Source organism: Canis lupus, chromosome 6 (genome assembly GCF_003254725.2).
Source record: "Canis lupus dingo isolate Sandy chromosome 6, ASM325472v2, whole genome shotgun sequence".
Taxonomy (NCBI): Eukaryota; Metazoa; Chordata; class Mammalia; order Carnivora; family Canidae; genus Canis; species Canis lupus.
This window is the reverse complement of record NC_064248.1, coordinates 32,439,068-32,466,558: the sequence shown is the minus strand read 5'-3', so window position 1 is coordinate 32,466,558 and position 27,491 is coordinate 32,439,068. Positions and strand designations below refer to the sequence as shown.

General features: G+C 41.3%; 1 protein-coding gene across 3 annotated transcripts in view; it reads right to left on the bottom strand.

The window, feature by feature from the left end:
* Positions 1 to 27,491, bottom strand: part of GRIN2A (glutamate ionotropic receptor NMDA type subunit 2A) — a 546,872-nt gene that overhangs the window by 112,300 nt on the left and 407,081 nt on the right. For all 3 annotated transcript variants that reach the window (XR_004816765.2, XM_025416531.3, XM_025416530.3), the window contains exon 5: positions 4,635 to 4,749. Coding sequence is in view for 2 of the 3 variants with exons in the window: in XM_025416531.3 (XP_025272316.3) it covers positions 4,635 to 4,749 (115 nt within the window). In the remaining variant the exon portion in view is untranslated. The remainder of the gene's footprint in view (positions 1 to 4,634; positions 4,750 to 27,491) is intronic.

Sequence of the window (27,491 nt, the reverse complement as noted above, 5' to 3'; positions counted from 1 at the left end):
TTGCATTTGGCTTTGCCTTTGTAAGAAAGAAAATCCAGAAGTTGAAGGATGGATAAAAGAAGGTGCGGGTACAGGAAAACATTACACATTAAACAAAACAAAACAAAACCAGCATGTTCAGTGTCCCAGATGCACAAAGGAGCCCAGCTCTGTGATGGGGAGGTGGGCCACAGGGTATATCAGATGCCAGTTAAGTAGAACCCAAAGCTTTCCTCAAGCATCACTCAAGGCACAGACTCCTACCGCCCCCCTCCTGTACATACAGACTAGAATCTAAGTTTCATGAGTACAGAAATTATTTTTTTGTTCACTGATGGATTCCAAGCATCAAGAATAGTGCCTGGCATACAGTAGGCACTGAATAAATATTTGTTGAATGAATGAATGAAGTATAATTCAGTGCTGGGGTATATTACCTAGAGAAGAACTAGAGTAAGTGTTCAATAACTAGTATTCGTGTCCAGAAGTTAAATGCAAAAACTCAGTAAACACTGGTAGTTAATCGTGCTGGGTATCTCAATTTGAAGGGTTTCAAAATTGTTTTTAATTAAGATGTAATGACATGCAATAAAATAAACAGATCTTGAGTGATAATTTGATGAACTTTGACAAATGTTCATGATAGGAAATATTACCATAACTCTAGAAAGCTCCCTGTGCCCCCTTTCTGTTGATTGCCCTCCTCCACAAAAGCAGTCATTATTCTTGTATCTAATCCCATAGACTGGCTTTGCCTCTTCTTGAACTTCACATAAATGGAATTATACACTATATTCCTCAATGCCTGGCTTCTTTTGTTCAACATAACGTTTTGGCAACTCATCCATGTTCTAGGTATTACCACTTCATTTAATGAGCAGCATTCCATTTTATGAATATACCATAATTTATTTATCCATTCCTTGTTGATGGACATTGGCATTCCTTCTGATGTTTTGCTGTGATGAATAAAGTTGCAGTGAACATTTTTATACAAATATTACTTTTGGGGCATATGTTTACATTTCTTTATAGTAAATACCTAGGAATGTAATTGCTGGGTTGAAAGGTTTGTGTAAGTTTTTCACTTTGTGAGAAACTGCCAAACACTTTTACGTAATGGTTATAATTTTACATTTCCACCAGCCATACAGAAGTGATTCGGTTGCTCCATATCCTTACCAACACTTGTATTGTCAGTCTTTTTCATTTTTAGCCATTCAGCAGGTGTGAAATGATACATCATTCTGGCTTTAGTTTGCATGTCTCTGAAGGTCAATGATGGTAAGCACATTTGAGTGTCTAACTTAATTTTCTGTTTTTATGTTGTTTTACTTTTTATTGTTCTATAGTTCTTTATATATTCTTGATATGAGCCCTTTGGGATATACACAGAGAGTTAATATTTTTTTCCCCAATCTACGGCTTGCCTTTTCCTCTTCCAACTGTCAGTACATGAGCAAAATTTAACAATTTTTAAATTTTGATGGAGTCTATTATTTTTACTATACACTGAATGCCTTTTGCCTTCTGCTTTCTCAGATCACAGTAATATCCTCCTAAATTTTCTCCCAGAAATTTTACAATTTTAGCTTTTACATTTAGGTCCTAAATTTATTTTAAGTAATTTTTGTGTGTAATGTAAGCTATGGACATAGGTATTTTTTTTCTACATAGATATCTGGTTGATATAGCACCATTTATTAAAAAGATTTACTTTCAGGGTACCTGTATAGCTTAGTCAGCTAAGTGTCTCACTCTTGGTTTTGGCTCAGGTCATGATGTCAAGGTCATGAGATTGAGCCCCGTGTAGGGCTCCATGCTTACTGTGGTGTTTGCTTGAGACTTTCTGCCTCTCCTTATTCTTCTGTCCCTCCCCTACAGCTCATTCCCAAGCTCTCTCTGTCTCTCTAAAATAAATAAGTAAATCTTTTTGGGGCACCTGGGTGGTTCAGTAGTTGAGCGTCTGCCGTCGGCTCAGGTCATGACCCTGGGGTCCTGGGATCAAGTCCCACATCAGGCTCCCCACAGGGAGTCTGCTTCTCCCTCTGCCTGTGTGTCTGCCTCTCTCTCTTCCTGTGTTTCTCATGAATAAATAAATAAAATCTTAAATTTTCTTTCCTTTCCCCCATTGTCATAATTATTCATCAAAAAGCAATTGAATGCATGTTTGTGGATTTATTTTCATCATTTCATCACTATATGAGATGTCAGTTATAGGGTTTTCATAGATAACCTTTATCAGATTGAGAATTCTTCCTCCTTTATCATGAATGGATATATTGGATTTTGTCAAATGCTTTTTCTGCATCTAATGACATGACCATACAATTTTATCCTTTATTATATTAATATGGTAAGTTACATTGATTTATTTTTTGAATGTTAAACAAATCTTGTGTTCCCAAAATAAGTACCATTTATCCATGATGTATTATTTTTTAATATATTGCTGGATTATGATTACTAATATATTGAAACACTATGTAGATTGGTGTTATTTCTTTTTAAAATGTCTGATGGAATTCACATCAAGGCCATCTAGGTCAGGAGTTTTTCTTGTTTACGAAATGGGAAAGATTTTAGTTATGAATTCAACTTCTTAGCGAGCTTAGAAAGAGACTCCAGACTATTTCATTTTTAGGTCTTTTGGAAATTTTTAGGTTTTTTTTTTTTCAAAAACTATACCCATTTTATCTACATTGTAGAATTTGTTGGCATACATTATTCATAATGTTTTTTACCATTTTATTGTCTGTAGTATCTGTAATGTCTGTAGTGATATTCCCTCTTACTTTTTAGTATTTTTTAGTAGTATTTGTGCTTTCTCTGTGATCACTCTTGCTAGAAATTACAAATTTAATCTTTTCAAAGAAACTATCTTTTGGCTTTGTTGATTTTCTCTATATTTTGTGTTCTACTTTGATTTTTACTCTTATGTTTATTATTTTCTTCCTTCTATTTCATTTGGGTTTAATTTGCTCTTCTTTTTCTAGCTTCTTAATGTAGAAGTTTAAATTACTGACTTTACACTTTTCCTGTTTAATTATAAGCATTTAAAGCTATAAACATCCCCTGTAGTACATCTTCCACTTCATTCTTCAAATCTGGTATGTTGTGTTTTCATTGTCATTTCATTCAAAATAGTTGCTAATATCTTTTGACTTCTTCTTTGACCCACGGGCTATTCAGAAGTTTTATCTTGGGGACCTGGGTGGCTCAGTGGTTGAGCGTCTGCCTTTGGCTCAAATCATGATCCTGGAATGGAGTTCTGCATTGGGCTTCCCATGGGGAGCCTGCTTCTCCCTCTGCCTCTGTCTCTGCCTCTCTCCCATGTCTCTCATGAATAAATAAATAAGTAAAATCTTTTTTGAGAAGTTTTAACTAATTTCCAAACATCTGGGGATTCTCTGGATTTATTTTTATTATTAACTCTTATTTTAACAATATGTGGTCAAAGAATGCATTCTGTATTATTTCAGTCCTTTTAAATACATCGAGACTTGTTTTATCCTCCAGAACACAGTCGACTTTGGTGACTTTTCTAAGTACGCTTGAAGGAAAGTTTCTTTTGTAGCTGTTGGGTGTAGTGGGCAAAAATTTATCCAAAGCTTTCTCTTCATCTTCCCTTCTAGGAATCTATCACTGATCCCCCAAAGTCAATGCTTCTGTTTGCACAGTATTTTCTTCTGATCCTAGTTAATTATAGTATGGCTCCCACACCACATCCTGCATCTTCCTACCCCTAGGATCTCTCAAGCCTCCATCTGATGTGCAAAGTGAAGAGAAATCTCAAGCTGCTTGAAGCAGTTTAGAAGTCATGCCTTGCTTGTCAAAAAAGACAAGATAGCGACCCAGGCTTCCTTTTGATATCTTTTATTCTGCTCTGTATGTGATAGTGTGGTGACTAACTTGGGATTTGGTGGGAGAGAGGGCAAGTGGGGCAGATGTTGTCATCCTTCATGTGGGGTCATCTGTAAATCCCCTGTGACGTCTCCCCTGTCTGACTCAGGACACGGCTTGGGTGGGACGTGTGATGATTTTTTTCCTGCAGAGCTTTGTTTTATATTTTTATATTTTTTATTTTTTTTGTTTTATATCTTTAATAGTTAATACACATGTAGCTAGACAGTGTACTTCACAAACAACAGAACCTCCCTCTCCAACCTTTGATTTACAGAAGTGATACACTTATGTCCTGGAAATTATTTGACTTTAAATAAATGACTATGTAAATGAAAATACAGGGGTTCATCTCTATGGCCAAATGTGTAAATAGGGTACCTAATATGGGGTTTAGGAAAACTGGTGTGATCACTGCTATATAGTGAACATTTGCTATTACAACAATGTGAACCAAACTGTAGTCTTTAAATTATTTATTCTAAGTCCTTAAAGGACCCTTCCTAATGAGATTAGAAAAGCCAGCACGAGGATCAGCACACAGTTACCACAGTTTACCCAGAAAAAGCATTCCAGCTACACCTTACGATATTTGGTCCATCTCGTTCCAAGAATGATCTGCTTCTGGTCATGGGATGGGATCTGGAGCAGTTCAGCAGGAAATGTATTGGGAAAAGGAGTAAGTTGGCCACCTCTGTTGCCCATGCTTTCATCCCTCCCCGGCATCTTCATACATGCAGAAGGATGCTCACCTTTTCCCATTCTCGGTCCTTGTTCAGCACGATCACTACCAGCCTGGGGTGCACCTGGTAGCCTTCCTCAGTGAAGGACAAGTCTTTGCCATCCCATGTCACATTGACCATAAATCTAGAGAGGGGAAGAGAGAAAGACAAGATTTTAGGAAAGAAGGAAAGAGGTCAGACGAGTGGATGGCACCATCTGTGTAACACTCAGAAAGTGAAGCCTCACATGGCCATCATCACTCATGACAAGTGGCCTATACCTGTGTGGGTATTAGTACCCAGGCAGGCACTCATTTCCATGGGCCTATGCTCACCCTCAGAATCTCCCATCCTGCACAGATGTTATCAATTGACTGTAGTTAGCACATGGGATGGAAACTTTCTGTCCTGCCACATCCATAGACCTCTGTCCAAATGATACTACAGGAGGATCTTAAACCATGTTCTGTTAAGTTTAAACAAGTTTCCCTAAAGGAAGCTGATGGCTCATTAACCATATGGTATGCAACTTCAAAGAAATGGTATGCCACTAGTCATTCCACTAATGCTTATTAAACACTTGCTACATGCCAGGACTCAGCAACTTGGCTGAGGATGAATAAGGAAACAGATATGATCCCTCTCCTCATGAAGCTTAGAGTCTAAAGGAGAGGACAGGCATTAATTACAGATCTATGACAAGTGTTGTAATAATGAGGTGGATGTGCTATTTGGAAGTAAAAGAGGGGTCAGGCAAGGCTTCTGCAGGGAAGTGCAACTTCGCCCGAAGGATGAGTTAGCATTAGCTGGGTTAGAAAAAGAGACATGAGCAGATTCCAGGCAAAGCAGGCAGCATGTGCAAAGGCCCTGTGGCAATGCACACAAAGGACTGACTGCAAGCCAGTGAGACCAAAGCAGAGAGAGACAGAAGAATGTGGGATGTTGTGTGGCTAAGAAAGTGAATAGGGGAGATAGTGCAAAGCTTCTCAGGCCATGTTAAAGAGTTTTGTCTTTGTTTTAAAACGGTAGGAGCACACTGAAGGTTTTAATTAAGGAAGCAATACAATCAGACTTTTCTTTTCTTGTATAATATGCCCTGAAGGCTGTGTAGAGAATTGGTTGGAGGGGACCAGCGTGGATACAGGCGGGGGTAAGTTATGGGATGTTTATTATCCAGGTCAGAGCTGATGTTGGTTTTGGCTCTGTTGTGGCCCCAAAAGAGGAGGGGGAGAAGGGAAGAGTACAAGTCGTCATGAATAGGACCAAGTAGAGAATATTTAGCAGGTATGTAGTGATGTGAAGGTTGGGGAGAGAGAAGCAACAAGGACAATGCCTCAGCATCTGTCTTATATAACATCCGCAAGGTCAACCATCGGCCTAGTACATCAGTGCACATGACATTTACCTGCCTTATGGTATTCTTGCCTCCACCACTCCTCCAAGCCACCTTGCCTGGAGGCGGGCTGGACGCAGATGGGGAGGGAGGTAAGGCATAGCTCGCTTCCCAGGATTTGGGAGGGAGGGTCCCCGGGAGTCCACATCTCCTTGTAGCTTGAGAAAAAGGTGATATTGTTGGAGACTTCCAAGGGAATACACCACTTAACAGGTACTCAATTAATGCAGTACGGTGCATTGAAATATTCGGAGATCCCCCAGAGAGACAGGGTATCTCAAAACCGTGGCATTTTCTGCTTTGTGCTCCTTTAACACCAAAAGCAGCTGAAGAAGTAAAATATTAAGGAGGAGAAATAGACTATAAACAATTTCAAAAAGGAGATATGGACCTAACCGGTCACTGTGTGCCCCTGGACTGCCAGAGTGCAGGCTGTGTCTTGTGGATGGAGAGTCAGGTCTCCCAGGAGAAGTTAAAGAAATCAGGGAAAAAGGCAAAGAACAAATAATGCGTATCCATTCAATGAACTATTTGAGTTTTTAAAAATCATGTCTTTGATGACAAGTTAATGGCTAGGAGAAAATGCTCACTGATGTTAAACAAGCAGAAGAGGATAAAAATAGGGTTTGCTACGCATAAAAGGATTAAGGTACCTTTTATTCTCTTTTGTGTATCTTTGTTTTCTCCAGGTTTTCTGCAAAGTGTTTGTTTAAGAAACAGAAAAAAAAAAAAACCCACTGCAATTCTAGGAGCAGAGAGTAATCACTCTTCTATTTGGTACATGTGCGGTATCTGTGATCATTTCCTAGGAGGATATTTTGTTGATTCAACAACTATTTGCTGCATGTCTATTATGTGTCAGGCCCTATGGGGAGTCCTATAGATACAGAAATAAAAACCCCAGTGCCTGTCCGCCCTCCTACCCACATCTTCATCACTCAGTGACACAGGCATATAAACAATGACAGCACACAGAATGCTGCTGGTGCAGAGATACACAGTAAGTGGAAGAAGTGAGTGCAGAGAAGGCCCCTCACTCAACCTAAGGGATTTGGGGTGGGGGGGCTTCCTGGGGAATCTTGAAAAATGAAAGTATTAAGAAGAGGTGGGAGATGGGCACGTGGGTGACTCAGTCAGCTAAGGGTCCAACTCTTGGTCTAAGCTCAGGTCTTGATTTCAGGGTCATGAGCTCAAGCCCTCCACTGGGCTCAGGGCTGAGCATGAAGCCTACTTAAAAAAAAAAAAAAGAAGATGGGGCACCTGGGTGGCTCAGTGGTTGGGCATCTGCGTTTGGCTCAGAGTGTGATCCAGGGGTCCTGGAATCGAGTCCCACATTGGGCTCCCCACAGGGAGTCTGCTTCTCCCTCTGCCTATGTCTCTGCCTCTCTCTCTGTCTTTCATGAATAAATAAAAGTAAAATCTTTAAAAAAGAAAAAAGATGAAGGAGGAGGAGAAAAGAACTCTGAGCAAAGGAATCACCTTGAGTAAAGAAGAGTCAGCAAAGGTCGGCAGCATGACACATGCTGGGCAAAGCAGGGAATAGCTTTAGTAAGCTGAGGCGCAGTGGGATTTGTCTGGAGAGGATTCCTGAAGCCAGATCCTAAAGGAACTTGGATGCCATCCTAAAGGGTTTGGATTTTGTTCAGAAGGTCAGAGGGATCCATGAAAGATTTTAAATAAAGGAGTGATGCATAGATTTGCTGACAAGAGAGGCAGAAGTAAAAACGCTTCTATCTCTGCATCAGAGGACAACTTCCAACATTTACGTTTATGGTTGCTAACCTTTCATTAATGGGGGGGGCTAAATTAGGCTATTGATATTTTCCCAGTTGACTTTTTGTTTTGTTCCCCATGATTATTTTTAGGCTTGTTACATTGTCTGGTACACTGTAAGGCTGGAGTTCATGTCTGGTGGTTGAGTGTGTTGATAGATCACCAGAAGTGCCAACCATCCACGTCTACAACCAAGAGCCCATCCATCTTGTCCCTATGTCCATCTATCCATCCATCTGCCAATCCATCAATCTATCCATCCATCCATCAATATGTTCATCCATCTATCCATCCAATAGAAATACTTGCATACACCTACTATGTGTCATGACCTGTGCAAAGAACTGTGATAGGAAAAATGATACAAAAATAAACAAATATATTTCAATCAATAACTGCAGTACAGAACAGTAGGTGTAGGGACACCTGGGTAGCTCAATGGTTGAGTGTCTGCCTTTGACTCAGGGCATGATCCCAGAGTCCTAGGATCGAGTCCCACATCGGGCTTCCTGCGTGAAGCCTGCTTTTCCCTCTGCCTATGTCTCTGCCTCTCTCTCTGTGTCTCTCAAGAAGAGATAAATAAAATATTAAAAAAAACAGTAGGTGTAAAAGTAGAGATATGTATTAAGTAGGCTGGTGAAGAGCATTAAGAATAGAGTGGCCAGGGATCCCTGGGTGGCGCAGCGGTTTAGCGCCTGCCTTTGGCCCAGGGCGCGATCCTGGAGACCCAGGATCAAATCCCACGTCAGGCTCCCAGTGCATGGAGCCTGCTTCTCCCTCTGCCTGTGTCTCTGCCTCTCTCTCTCTCACTGTGTGCCTATCATAAATAAATAAAAATTAAAAAAAAATTAAAAAAAAATGCTTCATCAACTTTAAAAAAAAAAAAAGAATAGAGTGGCCAATTCTATTGCAGAGGCAGAGCTGGCAAAAGGAAACAAAGTGGAAGAGCATGGGCTGGCCGGGTGAATGGCCAGGGATAAGGGGTGGTGAGGCACTGCAGGGAGGAAACCGAAACGCCAAAGGCATAGAACAATGGAAGAGGATGGAATACTGTTCATGGAATCTCAACGTAAACACTGCAGACAAAGCAAGTAGTCTTTACGTGAGCTCACAGGCAATCAGTGATCAAGTCTCTGTATCTGCTACCCCAAACTCGGAGTTAGGTCAGCCAATTTGCTGAGGTTTTTAATTTATTATTCTTGTTGTTGTTGAATCAAGTTAGCTATCAAGCCAGGTTTTGATCTGTCCAACACTTTGGGATGGATTGAGTTCAGGTTGGATCTACCCAATGACCCAAAGGCGAATGAACTCAAATTGTCAGTCAATTCTCAAAAGGTTCAAAAACACCCAGTTTGTTATCTTTTTGGAAAAGGCAGACCAGAGAGCAAATGCTTTGGTTTTGACATAGACATGTGGCCCTGGCAAGAGCCATCTGCAGGGTTACATGTCGTGTGACCTGAACATCACAGTCATCTTTTTAATCAAGGAGCTAGCATGTACCACTGGGCATCCAGATCTTTTGATTTGCCAGTTGAATTTACTCAAACCTCCCTTTCTTTAATTCCCCATCTTTACTTTCTCTACTCAATCCCATCTTGTGGTGAAATCAGATGGAATGAGCAAGGTGACTATTTAGATGTGATCACTCCTCTTCAGATAGTATGGAAACCACTATATGGATGTGCTCCTTCATTGTCTGTGTTCCTTTAAGATTCAATATCCTGGACCGATAGGTCTGTATACTCCACATTAATATTATTTTTTGTTTCTCCTTTCTTGTTTTTTTTAGTGACAGTCTTCAGCCCCTTGTGTGTATTTGGGGGGGGGGGGGCTCTAACAGAATTTTTTGCTGAACAGTAATTTCATTGTGAAGTTGTCAGGATGCAAGCACCTATTACCTTAATTCCCCCATCCAATTTCTAGGAATGACAATCCATATTTTCTCAGACATTCCTCCCATTTAAACTAGCTCCAGAGCAAAATTCTTTACCTAGGGAAATCCCATTACACACCCCATTGCTTGGTCCCCATTAACACCTGCTGGGTACTTGTATTAAACAGTAAAATCTTATCACTGTTTTGTTTATCTCTCAAAAATGGATTATAAACTTTTAGTGACCAGATGAAATATTAGAAATTCTGGTGGCTGCTAAGCTTCAAATTACATCTTCAATATTTCCATTAGGAGCAATAAATACAGGAAAGCATGCTGGCAAAATGTGGCAGGATGGAGGCTCCAGGGGTTTGCAGAGGATTTTCTCCTGTGTTATTATCAACCATTGATAGTAAAGCCACGTAGTTGTTTTTTTTTTTTAATTGTCAATGACGTACATCACGTTAAACTAGAAAATATGTAAACTACATGACATACACACGTACAAGACTCCTTTGGTATCTACTTAGGTGTATGAAGCTAAGTTCAGGTGAAAGAAACACTTGTCTATTATTTGTATTCTGTGCCCCGTGAATGGCTGATGTGAGGGGATCAGAAATAACACTGAAGAACAGGCCATTTTTCCTAAATTATGACTGCAAAAGAAATTAGGCCTGAATTATCAAGTTCTCTCCAGACCTGTACTGTCTAATCTAATCTAGCAGCCGCCAACTACATGTGGCTATTGAGCACCTGGTTAGTCTGAATGGAGATGTGTCACCTGGGCATAATACACACTAGATTTGGAGACTCCATATAAAAAAAATCACGTAAAAAATCTCATAAATCATTTTATATTGACTTCACGTTGAAATATTTTAGACATCTTGGGTGAAATAAGACATATTATTAAAATTAATTTCATCTATTTCTTTTTATTTGTTTAATGTGATGCCAGAAAGTTTAAGATGACACGAGGCTTGCATTCTACTCCTGTTGGACAGCTGCTCCTTGACTGTCGTTGGCTTGGGTTTTTTTTTTTTTTTTTTTTTTTTTTTAACCAGTAGACAGTACGCATCATGAAGGCAGGGACCTCTTCCATGTTTAGTATCATATTTCCAGTGTCAAAGAGAGTGCCTGGCACACAGCTGGTGCTGATGAATAAAAGAATGAATTGCAATTTCCACGCCGTGGAAAACAGAACAGGGATCAAAGCCTGGCTCCATGCTCCCGTCTGTGTCACTTTGGGCAGTATATTCAAAATTCTCTGAGCCTTCATTTCTTTCCTTTTAAAAAATGGATCAGGTTAAACCGTATGAAGTAACCAAGACAGTCTCATGTGGTTTCAGCTAACTGTTACCTAACTCCTGGGTTTAGGGGTAGCACGAGGGATGGTACACTAAAAATGCCTGGCACCATGCCTGGTTTATGGCTGTCACCTAATAAACAGTAGCTAAGATTTACAGGCATTTCCTAGCATTTTTGTTGTTGTTTCTTTACTACTTTTCCAGCCTGTCATATTTTCTAATACCCCATCCCAGATGCAACCTGGTCTTTTTAAGGCCATGCTTATTGTGGCTACTCATGCGCTCCTTTCCAGGGTCCCTCTGTCCTCCCATCAAAAGTCAACCATATACAGGCTGCCGAAGTGCCTTGAACTCTCACTTAAAATGTCTCATTCCCTCTGATTTCTATTTTCTCTCTTTTGCCTTTACGGTCATAAGTCTCCCTTAACTTCCAAAATCTGATTATTTGAAATGTTCTCGAGACATATTTATTATTCACTATTTCCCTTCAGACTCTAATTCTCTTACTGTCTCACAAATGCCACTGTAACCCACTTAGTGTTTCTCAATTTTTGGTTAATTTCCCATCTGCTTTGCCATTTCCTACATTCCCCCTGGGTTTTGTTTTTTGTTATTTTCCCCAAGTCACGCGCTGCCTGAAGTGCCTCCTGGAACTGCTTTGGGTGTCACCCTTCTTCATCTGTCATGTAATTTACATGTTTCTGAAAACAGAGTCACTGTTCTCTGGAACCTCTTTTCACTCCTCAGGACACTCCCATCCTTTGCAAATGTTTTTTGCTCTCTGCAGCATCCTCGCAGTGTGTGGTTTGGAATCCCATCAACTCTGATGCAGCGTCTGAGGGCTCCCCCATCTTCCATTAACCCTTTCTCCATTACAGGCCAGACGCAGGGAGCTTTCACCAGCTCCCACCCATGCACTGGCCCTTCCCTGCACACACGCGTGCACCACTTCTTTCCAGTAAGCCTCCAGATGACCGTATTTCCCTCTTTGCCCTGGTGCTCGATTTCCAGGCTCATCGATGCTTTCCCACTTTCCCTGAACAAATACCAAAGGCATGACGGCAGAGCTACAACTTAATTGTCAGGACAGAAAGAAATGTAATCACTCCAACACACAGATCACCATATATTCTAGGCCAGTAGCATCTAGAACGGGCTTAGAAAAACAAGGAGGAAAAAAAATCTGGATTTAAAAAAAAAAAGAGGGAAGTATTTACTTTTTCAACTCAAATTCTATTGTGGCCCTTTACAAAAATAATAATGTCACTTGCCTTGACTGAGCAATACTGAATTTTTAAGAATTAGAACAGGAGATGGTAAGTTCCATAAAGGCAGGGATCTTTGTCTTGATCACTGCTTTTCTAAGACACCTAGAGAAGTATGGTTTGCAGCATGAACTGAAAAGCAGGCATAAAGAAATGAATGAATGGCAGACACAGGCATCCAAGACCTTGTGCATTTAAGGCTTATGTCCTATGCAACAGCCTGACCAGGGCGAGTCTGTGAGGCAACTGTTTAGTCTGGAATCAGCCTGGGTTAGAATGCTCTGCTGTTGCTTTCAATCACAGGTAAGTATCCTAAATTCTCAGAGCATCTGTCTCCTCCTTTGTAAGAACAAGGTTGTAATAGCCACGCCACTGTGTAATTATAGAGGTAAACTTAGATGGAATGTATCGGGGTAAATGAGTGCCATGGGCAGCAGAGTGTTTGGCACGTAATAAGTGATGGTGGCAGGGGTAATAGGAGTTGTCACAGTTTCACAAATTTATCTTTTTTCCTCTGAAAATTTGAGATTAAACAGCTTTCATCTTTTAGATGCTGGAGGACTATTTTGGTTGCTAATCCCAGTTGTCCAAGGGAAGTGATGTGCTCCCGTGGGCCCTTACACCTCAGGAAAGAGGAGAAGCTAGTCCAATGGCTCAGCGGCCACAGTACCCCTGGGCCAGGTTATGGGGCAAGGACAGTGACCCAGCTGCCAGCCTTCCCTTCACACCACCTGGGCTCCCCATCTCTCTTTGGTGAGCACGTCGGAACCAAAGGTGGCTTTTTGGGGACATGTCCCACATGCTGTCTTTTGTAACACAACCTCTAAGTCTAAAACTGGTAGTAAGTGAGGGCAAAGCTTTTTCTGTGAATATGACCATTCCCTCTGTCCTCATCGCCAGACAGCATACTTGAATCATCTTGCCAAGGATTACACTGGGAGCAGGAAATAGAGAGTAGGATCTAAGAGGCATGCCCTAATTATACTTTATCAGGAGTTTTTGGAAGCCCAAGCGTCCACTAATAGAGTGATTCTCAGAATCCCACATGTGCTTTTGTTCCTTATATGTGTACTTCTCTCACGAACCTGGTGGGGTTCTGGAAGTTTCTGAAATCCTGAATAGTATTTTTTTTTTAAGATTTTATTTATTTATTCATGAGACAGACACACACACACGGGGGGGGGGGGGTGGGCAGAGACACAGGCAGAGGGAGAAGCAGGCTCCATGTAGGGAGCCCAATGTGGGACTCAAACCCTGGCCTCCAGAATCAGGCCCTGGGCTGAAGGCAGTGCTAAATCACTGAGCCACCCGGGGCTGCCCCTGAATAGTATCATACACCACCACCAACATAGCACCAAATATATCACCATTAACTTCTAATGGCTCTGCCTCGCCTAACCATTTGGAACTGGCTGGCACAGGGTTAATGGAGCCATCTCATGTCACAAGCATCTATTCCAAGATAACCAAAGGAAATAAACAACAGGTAATGCGACAAGCAGTTTCCATGAGCTCATTCGATCACCTGTGTCTATGCAGTCACACTATTCAGGATCTCAAACAGGCAGTATACATGGGAGTTGCCTCCTCACCACCCCCAACCCCCAAACGTAATATGTAGAATGAGATGATGCGAATCAATTCAAAGTGCGATTTTACCCAAGAATTTCTGGATACCCCCAACTCTGGAATATAGGCCCCATAAGGACAAGGCATTTGTCTCTTGTTCTCAGCTGCACCCCATTCCAGAACTGGGAACTGTTCCTGGCATAAAGCAGATGCTCATTACCTGCCTACTGAGGGAACGAAAGGTCTGGGTTCTGTCCTATTTTCTCACTCTCTGACAATGAGCCCTACTTTATCTGTCTGTCCAGTGGGCGTCTACCTGGGGATCCGATGGATGAGGGAACTCAAAGACAGAGGAGAAAGACTGGGGGTGGGGGAAGCCAGTGGGCTTCTAGGATTCCCACCTCTGCCTGAATCACCCATACACTGCACTTCCTTATAAATTATTATTGGGAAAAAAATTCTACCACTCATATCAATCAATTAAACCAACAAGCCAGAAAACACTTAAGAAACTGTTCCTCCACACTGTAGCACACGAAGACCCTGGTCTTCAATTCAGCAGAAGCTCTTGTTCTACCTCCCCGGATATGTAATAACAATGACCTTTAAAAGTGGGGGGGGGGGGATGAAAACATATTTAGCACCGAATAGGTATTAAATGCTAGACCAGATACTTTCCATATGCTACCTGAATTTTTACCTGAAGAACTAAATGTGCATTATTCCATTTTACTGAGAAAGAACAGAGGCTCGGAGGATTCTATGATGGTGCCAAAGGCCACGCAGGGTGTCAGACTTTCTGGTTGTTCTTCAATATCCCTGCTTCTCAAAAAAAATATCCTTGCTTCTCTCCCACTTTAGTAATCAGAAACCCCCATTTTTAGCTGTGCACATAGTCTTCTATAATAAAGTTTACATTTTCTAGCCCTCCATGTAGCTAAGCATGATCATGTGGTTATGTTCTGGCCAAAGGCAAGGAGGAAAGCATGATATTTAAAACGTATACGGAGGGAATGAACCCTTCTTTGCTCCTTCTTCCTTCCTGCTGGTTGCAATGCAGACATGATGGCAGGAGCACTAGCAGCCAGTTTGGACTGTGAGGTGGAAGCCACTGGTTAGCCATGGCAAAGCCACAAGGCAGAGAAGCCTGGGTCCCTGACATAATGCAACACCAGGCAAGTCCTGGGGATAATGCCTATAAGTGGCCCACAACCCCTGAGTTCAGGGGTTGGAGCTAAACTGGAGTGGTAAAAAAATCAGAAGAATCCTACAAAGAAGAATGCTTCTGATACAATAAATAAAATTCTGTAACACAGTCCTCTTTGGACAATGGGAGTATGATGTCCTTGGAATGTATTTTTTTGGATGACATCTCGTCATCATTGATATATAGTTAGCGTGTTGATTGTTAGTCCTAGTGCTAGTCGGGTTATTGAGTTGAAGTGAAATCATATGATTAGGTTTATGATGTTATAAGAAGGGCTGAGAGAGCTCCTGTCAGTGCTCATGGACTTGGATTAACTATATGATATGCACGAGTTTGGTGGGTCATTAGGTGTTATCATGTAGATATAAACTTACTAGTAGGGTGAAGATGTAGGCTTGAATTAAGACTACAGTGAATTCAAGAATGGTTAATAGGATTAAAATAATAAAGGTAATAAGAGTTGTGGTAGTGCTAATATTTATTAAGGTGTGAGTAGCTCCTCCAATAAGGTGAATTAATAGGTGGCCTGCAGTGATGTTGGCTGTTAGTCGTACGGCCAGGGCTATGGGTTGAATAAATAGGCTGATAGTTTCGATGCCTACAAGTATTGGGATGAGAGGGAGAGATGTTCCTTGGGGAAGGAAATGTGCTAGGGATACCTCTGGACTTCATTTACAAGAGAGGCAATTCATTCAATGCCTATCCCATTGAAGCCACTTTTATGTTTTGGGCTTTCTGTCACTTGAAAACAAAATTGATCCTGACTGGTTTAGGTGGTATAGTGACTATCTGAACCAAAATAGAGTCCAAATCCTTTGAATTAAGCTTCACCAGTTCCTAGTTGGCCTCTCTGCATCTCAGTTAACCTTCTCTCAAAAGAATGGGCATAGTACTATATATTTCTTTGTTTCCTTCCTAGCTTCACAGTATTTGATCCTCTCTCCTGATTCCCCTCCCAGTACACAATGCATTTGGGCCTACTCCCCTCTTGCAGTATATGCTGTTCCTCTTGCTCAAAATGTCTTTCCCCTCCACTATCTTTAAACTAAACACAAGACTTCCTGGGGCAGGGTAAAGCTAAGTATCAAGCTCTATTTCTCCCATTGGTCTTTCCTGATAATCTTTCCTTCCTTAGTTCATTTTTTAAAAAGATTTATTTATTTTTATTTATGATAGACACAGAGAGAGACAAAGAGGCAGAGACACAGGAGGAGGGAGAAGCAGGCTCCATGCCGGGAGCCTGACGCGGGACTCAATCCCAGGACTCCAGGATCGCGCCCTGGGCCAAAGGCAGGCGTCAAATCACTGAGTCACCCAGGGATCCCCCCTTAGTTCATTTTAATCCACACCTCCTGTTATAGCCCTTAGCAATACATCAACCCTGACTGTTCCCTAAAAAATTCACACTCATACATTTGGTCTCAACAAAAGCAGAGAGCAGGTCTTGGCTTCAGTCATTCATGTTTATCTAGCGCCATGCTGTCGGGCACAGCATACTCAATAGTTATTGACTTTATTCACAAAGCAGTGTATTAATCTTCACCCCAGGATCACGTTTTCCCCACTTAACACCAAATCCAGGACTGAATGGTGACAATAAGCCAGGCCATATGTCTTTGTCCACACAATATTCGGTGGCTATAATTCCTTCTCATCTACCCCCCCCCCGACCATGTATACTGGCCACCCTTCAAGACCAACTCAAATAACATCTCCTCGACAAAGTCTTCCCTGACACCTCCAAATCAGATACACCCTCTCTCAGCTCTCAGCTGTATCAAGTAGTATGCTCCCCTCTTTGAGGACCTCCATTATTTATGTGTCATCCCAACCACTTGGAATGACTTTTTTAAAGACATCTATTTCAGAAGATCTTTGTGAGGGTTAATTTTATGTGACTGGGCTAAGGGATGCCCAGAGAGCACGTAAAACAATACTTTTGAATGTGGCAGTAAGGATGTCTCTGGAAGAGGTTAGCATTCAAGTTGGTAGAGTAAATAAATAAGACTGCCCTCACCAGTGTGGTGGGCACCATCCAATCCATCGAGAGAGTGTGAATTGAATAAAAAAGCAGAGGATGGGGAATCTGTTGTCTTTGCTTGAGCTTGGACGTGCATTTTCACCTGCCTTCATGGATCTACATGCCTGCTTCTCAGACATTTGGAGATGAACTGGCACCACAAACCACACCACTGGCTTTCCTGAGCCTCTAGCTTGCAGACAGCAGATCATGGAACCCCTCAGCTCCATATTCATGTGAATTAGTCCATCGTAATAAACCTCTTACTTTATAGCTTCTTGGTTTTGTTTCTCTGGAGGACCCTGGCTAATACAACCCTATACTACCATCTTCTAGAAAAATAGAAGAAAATCTCTGATGAATGTGATGTGAAGGGAAATTCCCAGGCTGGTGTTAATCATAACCTGCATGACTTCACCACCTATGCTAGACTAGAACCTTATTGAAGACAAGAGTTCATAACCCAGGACTCTGAACTCTTAGAACATTGTCAGGTAGAAGACAGAAGAGCAGGTGTAGGAGATGAACTGGGGTTGAGTTTTAAATCTACCATTACTGGCACTGTCCCCACAAGCAAGGCCTTTGAGATTCAGCTCAGTCCCATGTCAGATGGGGGGTAACACCACTGTCTTAGCCTGCTGTTCCTGCTATAACAAACTACCATAAATTGAGTGGCTTAAACGATGAGACTTTGTTTCTCACAGCTCTGAAGGCTGGAAATCCAAGATGGAACCCTGGTAGATTTGGAATCTGGTGAAAGCCTGCTTCCTGTTTATGAATGGCCATCTTCTCATCATGTCCTCATGTGTCAGTGAGGGACAGCATACTCTGGTCTCTCTGTCTCTTCTTCTAAGATCACTTATTCCATCAGGAGAGGTATGACTCTAAGACTTCCCCTCCAACTCACCTCTGAATCACATCACATTAGGGATTAGGGTTTTGACATATGATTTTTGGGAGGACACAAACATGCAGAGCATAGCACCCACACAGTGTAACTGAGAACTTTCAGGGCAGGACTATGAAGAGTGCAATGAGGGCCTAACATGAACACATTTCTTGACTGACTTCCATAAGTAATGTGAACAATTATCTCACTTTTCCCAGCACAGAGGGGTTTCCTGGGGCATGGCACATTCAGTGTTAAAACTTGGACCATAAGTTACAGACCATGAATTCAGAGCAATATCTCAAAAGCACACCTATTGAAATGCTTCAAATCCATTTTCTTAGCCAACACATTTGTTGAACCATCAGTTCAAATAAATATTGCTTGAGTACCTACTATTGGTTGATTGGTTAAGTACCTACTATATGCCAGCAACATGCAGGAGATAAGATGATAAGTAAAAAACTTGTGGTTCTTTCACCAAAGTCACTTAGAGTTTAGGGAAAAACAAATAATCATTATCAGGAAGTAATTATACCAACATAAATAATTACAACAAGTGTTAATATATTTGTAGCTGATGTCCCTGATGCCATAGCAGTATTAGTGGAAGATCTAATTGTCAGAATACTGGTTAGTCTTCCATTATCCCATTTCTACTTTTTTTTTTCCCCAGGGCAAACAACAAGTTGAGTTCTCAGAAGGAAACACAAACCCTCATGCTTTCTAGGATAGGGCAGGTAAAAATCCATGAGTAAAATGGGCCAGGTACAAGATTATCTATTGAGAGCAGTGAAAATCCCAGCTAGAGGTAACCAAATTCGTTTAAAAACAGTATTTTAAGTGAAATAAAACACATCTGTGGACCATTCATTTGAACTCTGTTCTAGTTTCAAACTTAAGAATTTTCATGTTCCTTCCCCTAGCAAAACCCGGGCTCTTCTCCTATGGTGGCTTATTGGTATGCAATAAGTCCTCTTCTTTGGGAAAGGCCTCCTCTATATAAACCTGAATGTTTATACGTCCTTCAGATATTAAAAATAGGTCTGGTGGGAGAAGGGGGTGCCCCTTCCCAAGCTGGATCCACCACACTCTCTCTCCTAAGAACTTGAAGACTGACAGGTAAGAGAGAGACTGGGAATTATTCATCAGACTTAGGACAATAGTAACTTTCCTCCATCAATGACTGTGCCTCACCTTCTGACCTTTCCAAAGCTGGGCCGCTCAACTTTTACTTTTTTTTTTTTTTTAATTTATTTTTTATTGGTGTTCAATTTACTAACATACAGTATAACCCAAACTAGAAGTCCTAACGACGAGGGTTAACGAGGTGGAAGAACGAGTGAGTGACATAGAAGACAAGTTGATAGCAAAGAGGGAAACTGAGGAAAAAAGAGACAAACAATTAAAAGACCATGAAGATAGATTAAGGGAAATAAACGACAGCCTGAGAAAGAAAAACCTACGTTTAATTGGGGTTCCCGAGGGCGCCGAAAGGGACAGAGGGCCAGAATATGTATTTGAACAAATTCTAGCTCAACTTTTACTTTGATTTGTTAAGATATCCCAGTCAAGCCCCAACATGTTTTCTATTATTCCTTCTTTATTGCCTACTATTGATTAAATTAAGGGAGTCAGAGTTCACTTCTGTTGCTTACCACCAGAACACCCAAAGCAGTACTCACTCTGCTCCAAGCCAGACCTTTATAACATCTTACCTGGCCCCCAGATTCCCTGTGTTATCATCCCCACACTCAAAATAAGTCTACCTGCCAGATAAATGTTCCTAAGGTTTGGTCCTGATTATGTAAAACTCTGCTCAAAAGCCTAAAATGGTTCCCTATTGTCCAGAAATAAAATTCATGCTCCTTAGCCAAATTTAACTTCCAACCTTACTTCCTAAAACTGTTCTTTACATATCCTGCATTGGAGCAAACCCAAACAACTCATGATGTCCTTGTGATTTCCCACTTCTTGGCTTCTGCTCCTACACTTCCTTCCATTGGGAAAGCAGTAATACCTTGTTGTTTCTGGCTACTTCCATTTCCTTATATCTTCCCCTACCCAGCCAAGAGGAGTATCTCTGACCATGATGATTGGTTCAGGGGTGGATACTTGACTCAACCTCATCCAATCAGATTCCTTCTCTGGGACTAGTTGCAGCTAGAGAGGATAATTATCTCTCTTGACTGAAGGAGATGTGGTAATAAAAGTATGTGAATCCACACCTAGATGATGTTCTTCCCCAACTCATGTTGGGAAACAGTGAACCATAACAGACAGAAACACAAAAGAGATAGATAGAGAGAGAGAGAGAGAGAGAGAGAGAGAGAGAGAGAGAGAGGTCTGAAAACATCATTTGAACCTGGATCTAGATATGCTAGATAACAAGCACACTCCATCCATTCCAGTTGAATGGGCGGATAAATCCTTCTGGTTTTGTTTTTCTTTTGCTTTTGCTGTCAATGAGAGTTGATTTTCTATCACTTAAAATCACAAAAGTCTCACCTAATACAAAGATTTTTATACCCTAAATATTCACATGTTCAGACCATCTAAAACTGAGTTTACCTCTTCCCAAAAGGTTCACTGAGATTCCAGCCTCCACTCCATCCTGAGAATTCTCATCACATTCTCTGCATCTCCCTTTCCACCTTGTTATTATAGTTTTTCACACACATGTACACACACACGCACACATACAATGTCCTTTGCGGGAGGCTAAACTCCGGGGGAACAGAGAGACCATGTCTGATTTTTGCTGTATACCCCACACCCTGAGCACAGCGTCCAGCATATGGTAGGGGATCAATGACCATTTGCTGAATGAACAGGAGCAGATTTTCATCTGGCCAGTGCTGGAGTCCTCAGCAGCATGAAGAATGTCCCGTTGTGCTGGATGACACCTCAGAACCATCAGGACAGAGTTAAATATGTCCTGGCCTAAATAGCAGTCTAAATGCTGCCCAGTCTCATAATGAAACTTGACAGCCCTGTGTAAATTCAGCAATAATAATGTCTCACATCCTGCCACGGATTTCTGGTGTGGAAATGTGTCCCCCAGAAGACTCAGCTTTGCAATCCCAGCCACTGCCCTGAAATTCCTATCTTCGCCCATAACTGCTAGGCTACTTCCCTGTTGGGGAAGAAAATGATGCATTTGCCTCCTAAAGAGCAAAGAAGAATGGCTAGACCAAGCAGGGACTTGGCAACTTTTTTCTTTCTGTATAAGTCATAGAAAGAATACAGTTTTTCTTGTTTCTTGTATCACTCTTCCTCCTACTTTTTTTCCAAATAGTTAAGGGTTAATTTTACAACTACAGGGAAGTAATTGTGGGGAGAACAGAAAGAAGAGTAAAAGGACAAAAGGAGGAAGAGAAGTTACTAAGAAGGAAAAGCTACAGAAAGAGAGAGCAAGACAGACAAGACAGTAGAGAGAAGCGGGATAAAGGAGGGGCCATGTCTTCTTACACTTGGATAACAAAACAACATGGAATGTGAAGCAGAGCAGGGCCCTTCAGGAAATCTGGAAAGTGCTATGTGGGAGGAGATCCTCGCATCAATAGCACAAGAGGGAGAGAGAGTGGCAAGATGGAGTGAGGCCAGAGCTGGCCGAGCAGCAAGCAGGAAGGGGAGCGGCGAGAGGAGGTCCCACGCTGTGGTTTGGCACCAAGCCCTCCCTGGTGACATTGGGAAAGTAGGTCAGTTTGAGAGCTGGCTGGGGGATGAATGGTCAGCCAGGAACAAGTGATAAGAAGTGCGGATGTTGAGTGAGAGATTGACCTAAGCATGGGATCTGGAGATAGGGTGCTTCCCTACTATAAGAAGAACAAAAGCCAACTCTAGAAAATACTGGCCAACTGACCTTTCCCCAAGGATGGAAAAGTCATATATTTTTGATGTCAGAGATGGTACCACTTGTCACCTGTGGCTATCGCACTTGAAATATGAACAGTATGACTGAGGAACTGAATTTTAAATCTTATTTCATTCTAATTAATTTAGATCTAAATAGTCACATGGCTAGTGGCTGCCATATTAGACAACTTAAATCTAGGGAAAGGAGCCATGTGGATCAAATTCAAGAAGGAATTGACGGCCAAGAGAAACCAAAAGGTTGTTTTCCTAGATGTCATCGGTGTGATTCAGGTGGTATACTGATGGGTACATTTAGATAGTACATGGGCTAGCTTTATTTTTAGAATTAAATTTGTTTTAATTAATGTATATTCTTATATGGAACCAATATATCAAACCCACTGTTTCATAGATTTCATTACTTAGGAAGAAATTACAGTGAAATTTTATATCTCTAAAAAAAGTAAATCAATGTAAATAAAAAGAACTATGTGAAAAATATTGCAGAGGGTTTGTTTACAGAGATGAAAAAAAGTAATAAACATATTTCATATAAGTGGAATCACAATATGTGGCCTTTTGTGTCTGACTGACTTCACTGAGCATACTATATCTTCAAGATTCATCCATGTCAGGGCAGGTATGAACATTTCATCCCTTTAGGGCTGAATAATCTTCCACTGCATGGATACACATTAAGCTTATCCATTCATCTGCCAATAGACATTGGAGTTGTTTATACCTTTGGGTTACTGTGAATAGTGCTGATATAAACATTCATGTACAAAATGGAAATTTTTATATGTATTTTGCCACAGTGAAAAATTATTTTTAAAAAAGCAATGAAGACAGTTAGTAGAGGCTGAATAGAGACTGAGCTAATTTGAATGATACAATAAATAGTCTAAATTGGGATGTAAGGTTAATCAGAGTTCCAAGTTATTTAGATTCAGCATTCTACCCAACAGTCATTTCTACAATACCTCCAACAGAAACATGAGCCTGGACACCAAAAGCACAAGCAACAAGAGAAAATAAAAAGCAAGTGGAACCACATCAAACTAAAAAGCTTCTGTAAAACAGTCAACAAAATGAAGAGGCAATCTACGAAATGGGAGAAAAGTCTTTGCAACCCACATATAAGGGGTTAATACCCAAAACATATAAGAAACTTACATGACTCAATAGCAAAAATAGTAATACTCCAACTTAACAATGAGAATAGTCATTTTTTTCAAAGGAGACATAAAAATGGCTCAGGAAAAGATGAACATTCCTCATCATCAGGGAAATGCAAATCAAAGCCACAGTGAGATAGCCCCTCACACCTGTCAGAATGGCTGTCATCAAAAAGATAAGCGATATGTGTTGGCAAGAATGTGGGGAAAAAAGGGAACCCTGGTGCACTGCTGGTGGAAACGTAATTGGTACAACTCTCCCACTTCTGGGAATACATCTGAAGCAAATGAAAAGAGAATCTCAAAGAGATACTATACTCCCATGTTCGTTGCAGCTTTACCCACAAGAGCCAAGACAGGGAAACAACCTAAGCGTCAACTGCAGATGAACAGATAGAGAAGATGTGAGACACACACACACACACACACACACACACACACACACACACACAAATAACTTTCAGCCACAAAAAAGGAATGAAATTCTTCCATTTGTGACAACATAGATATACTTTGAGGGCACTATGCTAAGTGAAATCAATCAGACAAATATCATGATCTCACATGTGGAATCTAGGAAACAAAACAATACAAACCAAACTTATAGATACAGAGAACAGGCTGGTAGTTGCCAGAGGCAAGGGGTAGAGGTAAGAGGTAGCAAAATGGGTGAAGGAGGGTAAGGGTAGAAATTTCCAGTTATAAAACAAAAAAGTCCCGGGGATGTAATGCTGTGGCATGGTGTACCATGATGACTGTAGTTAATAACACCTTACTGCATATTTGAAAGTTGCCAGGAGAGTAAATCTAAAAAGCTGTTATCACAAGAAAAAAAATTTTAACTATGAATGGTAGCAGATTAACTAGACATATATGTATATACAAATATATATTATATAATAAATAGAATCATCACAATATGTTAATTATTCTTCGAATAAAAATAAATACTTATGGGGCTGCTGTAAGCATTAGAAGAGGAAGGTACACAAAGCACCTTGTGCCAATCCTGGAACATCGTAACTGAAGAATAAATGTTAAGTTACACTGGTATCAATGGGCATAATCGAAGCTGAAGTGATCTGGGCCAGGAAACAAATGCTATGAATTTCCTATCGAAGGAGCAGTAAAAGCTGCGCTGTTGAGCAAAAGTGGATGGGAAGAGTCCAAAGCAGAAGGGTTATAGGGTTATTTATCTAAACTGAGGAACTACCTCTCCTCCACACATTGTACAACCCCTGTTGAGAAGCAATCATTGTCTGCGTGATATCCCCCCACTTCTGAGGAGGGTCCCTTTCACTGACAGCTCAAAGTGTTTAGCAAAGACTTCCTTCCACTGAGCCAGAATTATTTCCTCAGGAATTCAACCACTGGCTCTAGTTCTCTGTTATCAGTGAAAAAAACTTATGACAAACCCTCAAGATGCTGAAGATGACTTGCGTCACCCCTCAGAGGCCCCTTCTGTGGAATCTTTCACCCATTCCTCACACAGATATATATTAGACACGGTGCTGCTTCCTGTCCCAAAAACACACTTGTGGATTCTTCTCCCTTTTGTCTCGACAGGATCTAAAATTCTCAGAACATTTTCAGAATGAGATCCTATCCTAGGGGCCTTTTGGTAAAGATTTCTAGGCATTCACTGCAAAGAGCTACATATTCTTGTATTTCTGGCCAAAGAAGTAGTTGAAATGAGTTGCTTTATATTTCACCTCTATGTAGGATTAACAGTAATGTTAAATTGAGGGTCGAACATGTGCTGGGCTCCGTGCTGAGTGCTTAACATAAGTCGTCCCACTTCAGATTCCAATAGCTCCATAAGCTAATAAGCAGAAAATACAATCGAGAGTGTTCACGTGTTTTGGAAATTGGGTCTTGGATCCTGGAAAGGAGCTCTATTCTGTGCTTCATTTGCACTTCACTCATAAAAACACCCTTTGGTAAGAGCCATTTGATGTACAAGGTCCCTCTTTTTTAGCTTTTGGCTTTAACTAAGAGGTCACGTTTTGTGTTCTCTGACTCAGTCCTCAAAGGCTCTCAGCCTGCTTAAAAATGTAGAAGGCAGATCACATTGGTGAGGACTTGAAGGTGGGGGAAAACATTTTCTTCCCCATCTCTTCTTTGGGAGGGATATTGTTATTTTAGCCACAGGGGTTCTTTCTACTTGTTGCTGATGTTGAAAAGAAAAAAAGAAAGGAAGAAGAAAAAAATACAAAAATCTATTATGCGAGGACATTAAAATCGAGTGTGAGAAAACAATTTAGAAGAGGCTCTTGAAAACCTATGATTTAAAGAGAAATAGAAAATCATTCTTGGTCAAAAAGATAAGGCACTTGCAATATTAACATGAAATCAGAGACGAATTCCTTCTAGGTGAAATGGAGCTAGGAGTCAAAAATGCCAAGTCATCATTAAAAAGAAAAAAAAAAAGGGCAAATCTTCGCATCTCTCTGACGGAAACACCTAGAAAGACAATAAAACTTTACAGAACTGTCAATTTCCAACATGCTGGCAGCCAAACCCAGCAGATGTACAACAAGAAAGGCAGACCTAACCAGCCGAGCAGGGGCATCATTTGGCAAGTGGACGGCCTGCCACCATACTGGTTTCTATTTCAGACAACAAAATTGTCCAACACAGTCTAATAGAGTTAACTCAACCAGCTGTGTGGCTGACAGGTCTGCACCTGCTTGCAGCGTCAGAACTGGCTTCTGAACAGCACGGTCTATTCTGGTTCTTCTCACCATGGTAAAACACAGCACAAAATTTCCCAGTGTACAAATTCGAGAACTAGCTCAGTGCGTGTGATATGTTCTGGCACAGAAGTTAGGTTTATCAAAGATGTACAAAGGGCCCCAGAGTGAAAAGTACTAAGGGGCTTTCAGACCCAAGGCGGAGCGAGAAGTCGGTGACCCGAACTTGCTGTGAATGCCACGTTAGCTCCCTCACCTGGATATGAAAGCAGCAGTCAGACCAGCCCCCGGAGATGAAGAGCCTCAATTGGAAGCTGAAGCTTCACCCTTGCAAAGGCAGCTAAGCAGCAGAACAGCCAACAGCGACATTTCCCACATGCAGGGAGGTGCATATGTTTCCATTTATTTGCATCCTATTGACTATGCAGAATTCTTAATAAGGCAAGCGGAAGGAGCAGAAGCTGACAGCAAAATACAAGGCAAGAAAATAGGAATCAACTGGTTAAGGAACACATCAAAACCAGGAAGGCTGGAACTGAGGCTGCTATCCTTAACAACAGCAGCCGCCTTCCTTAGGAAGAAGGGCGGGGATCTATGCAACTACCCAAACATTCTGATTCTGGTAGAAGATACATTGAGGAGCAATTTTTTCTATGATGGCAGCTCCACAATCCGATTATTTATCATGGTGATTGCTTCTATTACTCGTTTCTATTTGTTTACATGGAAAGAACATAATGGCATCCTATTCCTAAAACTTTCTTCTTCTTCTTCTTCCTTTTTTTAATCAAGAGTGAGCAAAAAAATTCACAACCAGGAATATGCTTAATGCAATGAACTGGTGTGATTCCCATAAGCCAAAAGCATGCCCTCAGTGGAAGCAATGTAAGAGGTGATAATGATACCGTTAAACCGTTGGGGTCTGGGAACTATCTCTGCAATGTGACGATTATACAAACTGGGGGTGTTTCCTTTACCTCTTTGAGCCTCAACTTCTTCATCTGTTAAATGGACATAATAACACGTACTTCATGGTGGTGTTATGAGGACTGAGTTGGTTAATCAATAGAAAGAACGTAGCACGGTGTGCCAGGCACACTCTAGGCACTCAACCAATGCCCAATGTTGCAGAAGAAGTAATTCTGTTAGTTCATGTTATTCATAGGCATCTTTACTACCCCCCACCCCGGATTGTTGAGAGAGGTGGGACCACATCCCACTTCCACTGCTTTGCACCCTTTATCTTCTGGATTTGGAGGCAGAGAGTTGGGTCATTGTCTTTGTGTGATCTTGAAGACATGTCACCTCTGTGAACTTTATTACCTTCACTTGTTATGTGGGAATATATAACGTGTGACTTATAGAATTGTTACAAGGAGAAAAGGACCTTTGTATTTGAATCTCACAAGCTCTAACTAATACTATTGTGACTGTTGTTAACCGTGTCTATGCAGAAGCAGAATCAGGCAAAATGATGGTCGTGTTAGTCATAGATCCTCCCACATAATGCAAAGCTTCAGGATGTGAGTCCTTGGGAAAAGGAAAAAGGAAAGTGACATTAAAGTGCCACCCAACCTTTCAAGGGGTCGAAGGGATTGAGAATGAGAGCTTTCCCTATACCCTGAATCCGTGGCTATTTGTAAATGGCTGGGTCCTCTCACTCTGTGGTCCTCCTGTTGGGAGCGAAGATGCTGGAGGAAACCATTCTGGAGCTAAAAGGCACAACTTTAAGAGCCACAGGGGCAATGTGCCTTCCAGTTAGTGGATTAACAGAGACGTCTCATGTTCCAGCAGGGGGCTGGGAGCTGGTCCGAAAGGAATTATCCTCTGGAGGAGTAAGTTCTTGATGTGAGATGATGGAC